We start from the raw sequence: 3235 nt of genomic DNA on the forward strand, positions 1-3235 counted from the left end.
GACCTGAATTCCATGGAGTGAGAAAACTGCTGAATACATAGAATGATAGCTAGTAAGATGTGTACAAAAGTCCAAAAGGGGAAGAGGAGGGGGGCAGAGGGGCTGATGAGGGAGGGGGTGAAATCATGGAGTCGCAGAGTTTGGTGAGTGGAGGCAGTGCGTGAAGGAATTAGAAAAGATCCTGTGGGGACCTAAAAAAGTGGGGTAATAGTGGGTATAGTTCAGTGGTGACTGACTTTATGAAACACAATGTTTGGGAATTATTCTATGAAAAACAATGTGAATGAGGGAATGTGTAAAATATGAATGAAAGAAACAATGCAGTGCTCGCTTCAGCAACACATATACTAAAATTGGAATGATGCACAGAAGATTAGCATGGCCCATGCACAAGGATGACATGTAAATTCGTGAAACATTCCATAATCTTTTTTTAAAAAGAAACAATGCATACAAATTTTGTACATAAACCACATAAAATAAAAATAAGGGTTTTTTTCTATTCCATGTCTACATTTCTTTCTTTTACAGGAGTCTGTTCAGTTCCCATCTTTCCCAAGTCTATACCAGTAATTACTCATCAGTAATTTTTCTGTCTTATAACTACCCCCTCCAGTTATGCACACCCCATTCCAATTGTCTGAATGACTCAGTTGGTAATTCATCATGTTCTACCCTGTTTGTTTAATTTGTCATATAGGGGGCATGTGAAAATAATATGACTTTTAAAAATGAAATTCAGGGCAGGCCCATGCTCATATGGGTCTGCTTGATCTTGATTACTGAAGGAAAAGAAATCAAGGTCGTAATGACAGAAAACTTAGTAAGTGAAATCTGACAGTAGGAAGAACAGGCAATAAAAATGTACTCTGAATGTACCAGGAGAAGTTCCAGATGCTTCTAAGGGAAGAAGGGAGGTGGTGGCTTGTTTGTAAGCATTTCCAGAAAAATAGGGGAGGAGCTCAAAACAGCAGCATGTACTCTTTAAACTTCCTCGTCTCTGAATTCAGGGTAAGCTCTTCTTTACCTTTCCAAGTGAATTACCTACTGCTTCCTCATCTGTACTCTACCCACTGCCAACAAGAAGCTTTCCATTCCTATTCTGTGCCTTAGATGTGCTGTTCCATCCATTTAGGATGCTGCCTTTCCAAATTTCTGCCTGTCAAATGATTCTTTCCTTTCACAGTTTATCGCCAATTCTGCTGCTCCCATAAAGTGCATTCCCTAAGCAAATGTGATCCCTTCCTGCTTTAACTCCCACTGTTCATCTTATAGTCTGCTCTGTGTTATGATTTTCTCTGTACTTCTGTAATAGTTACCTATTGGAAGATGTACTTAAAAAAATAATCTGGCAACCCTATGGAGATGTATGCCTTCAAAGTTTCTGCTCTCAAAACACCCCAGCTAGTCTAGAGGAGGAAAGAGGCAGATATATGGGAATGACAGCATGTAGAAAACACTAATCAAATGTGAGCATGAACGTCATAGAAACCTCTAAGAAGGAACCGCTAAGCAGTCTTTTTAGAATCACAATCCCAAGGTTGAAGTGTATAAAGATTTTGAGTCAATGAAAGTCAAAGCAGCAGAGTAAATATGACAGCACAGGTTTCCGATGCCAAAGCCATGCTCTTTCCTCTACATTTTTCCTCTCAGGTCTGGATTCTTCTGGTAGAAGAAAAGTGGGCAAAAAGTCAAAGAGCTCTTACTGGAGGAAAAGGAGCTAGAGAATGAATGATTTGATTGTTACAGTTTTTGCCAAAGTCTACTTCTGCTTAAACTAAAAATGAAATCTAGTGTCTGCTAGGTAGATCAGAGTGCTTGTCGTGGTCTCTTCTCTATTTCCAGTGGTTGTCATTGCCATTCACATCAGGTAATAAAGAGATGAAAGGACAGAATGACCTCTAACTTACTTAGAGTAATCATGTCCCAGTAGTAATAGCAGCCAACAGGAATGTCATAACATGGAATGTCTAAACAATTGGCGTGGAGTTGAACAAGCCACCTGACTGAAAATCTAACCTCAGAACCAGTGACACCTCAATTTTGTACTTTTGAAAAAAATTTAAAATATCACCACATTCTAACTTAAAACAAAAGTAGCTTTATCTCATTTCCACTTAGAAAACACACGCATTCCACCCAAAACATTCAGGGGAATCAAATCCACCAGATGCTCTGCAAGAGGAGGACAGACAATATTTTCTCATGCAATTCACTGCCTCTGAAAATCCACTCGAGGGTCAGCTATGAGTTGGTTCCAACCCAGCTGTAAACAACAATTGGGATTTTTTAAGATCTAACAAAGGAGATTTTGTAAAATCTAAAAAAGTAGGCTGCAACTCCAAAAACACTTTATGCCTTGAGAGACCAGCTCTGCCGCCCTCAGTAAAAGGTGGAAAGTGCAATTATTAAGAAATTTTTCTTTTTTTACATAAAATTTTATTTCAATTGTTATTTTAATGAGCATTTACAGAGAAGTTTGATTTTCATTCAATGTTTTCACATTTTACTCCCTTGTGCTCCCTTCCCCCATTCACATTTTTCCCCAAAATTCTGTTTCTTGAGATAATTTTCCATTCACCTTGATTCAGTGTGTTTTTCTTAATGCTGCTTCCGTCTGAAGGAGCAGCCTTCTGCAAGCCTTGCTTTTCCTCCTGTAGGCTGACCAAGAACAGTGGAGCAGCCAATACGCAAAACTACTGTTTGTGCATGGCGGAAGACAGTGATGATTTTATAGCATCCTAGACATTTCACATCCATGAAATAAGAATTCGGGCTCTGCACCAGGCACTTCTTGTGTTTCCTCTTCTCTTTTGGAGAGGGATGAAGGAGATCCTTTGTGAGAGGCATGTTGGCATGTGGAGGTCAGTGCTGGAAAGGCTCACTTTTTAAAAAAAAATAGCACTGAAAAACAACAAACTTGTAAAACATTATATAACATGGTGGACCCTGGAGAACATCGTGCTGAGTGAAATATCTCAGTCACAATAGGACAAATACTGCATAGTTCCACTGTTATAAAACAGGCTTGACATGGGAGGTTGAGAGGAGAATAGGAGAAGAGTGGATAAAGACCATTGCATTGAAATAGATGAAAGAACTCTCTTAAATGAATATATGATTAGGCATTATATGTATGACAACAACCCAGAGTAAGAGATATATCATTGTAAAATGGCTGGGGGGGGAGGTAATTGTGCAGCAAAGAAATACTGTTGTATCCTTATATGAAAGA

The 3235-nt window shown here is 38.9% G+C and overlaps 1 protein-coding gene across 1 annotated transcript; it reads right to left on the bottom strand.

Annotated features, from left to right (window-relative positions):
- Positions 1-2601: 2601 nt before the first annotated feature.
- Positions 2602-2850, bottom strand: LOC102856662 (40S ribosomal protein S27-like). The gene has a single exon (XM_006881781.1). The coding sequence runs from the start codon at positions 2848-2850 to the stop codon at positions 2602-2604; it is 249 nt and encodes an 82-aa protein (XP_006881843.1).
- Between the last annotated feature and the right edge of the window lie 385 nt (positions 2851-3235).

This window comes from Elephantulus edwardii, unplaced genomic scaffold, assembly GCF_000299155.1.
Source record: "Elephantulus edwardii isolate Elephantulus edwardi_28Jun2011 unplaced genomic scaffold, EleEdw1.0 scaffold00016, whole genome shotgun sequence".
In the NCBI taxonomy this organism is placed as follows: domain Eukaryota; kingdom Metazoa; phylum Chordata; class Mammalia; order Macroscelidea; family Macroscelididae; genus Elephantulus; species Elephantulus edwardii.

What these genes read in the sequence shown, in the direction of transcription:
- LOC102856662 (XM_006881781.1), bottom strand. Translation starts at nt 2,850, where the DNA reads ATGCCTCTCACAAAGGATCTCCTTCATCCCTCTCCAAAAGAGAAGAGG.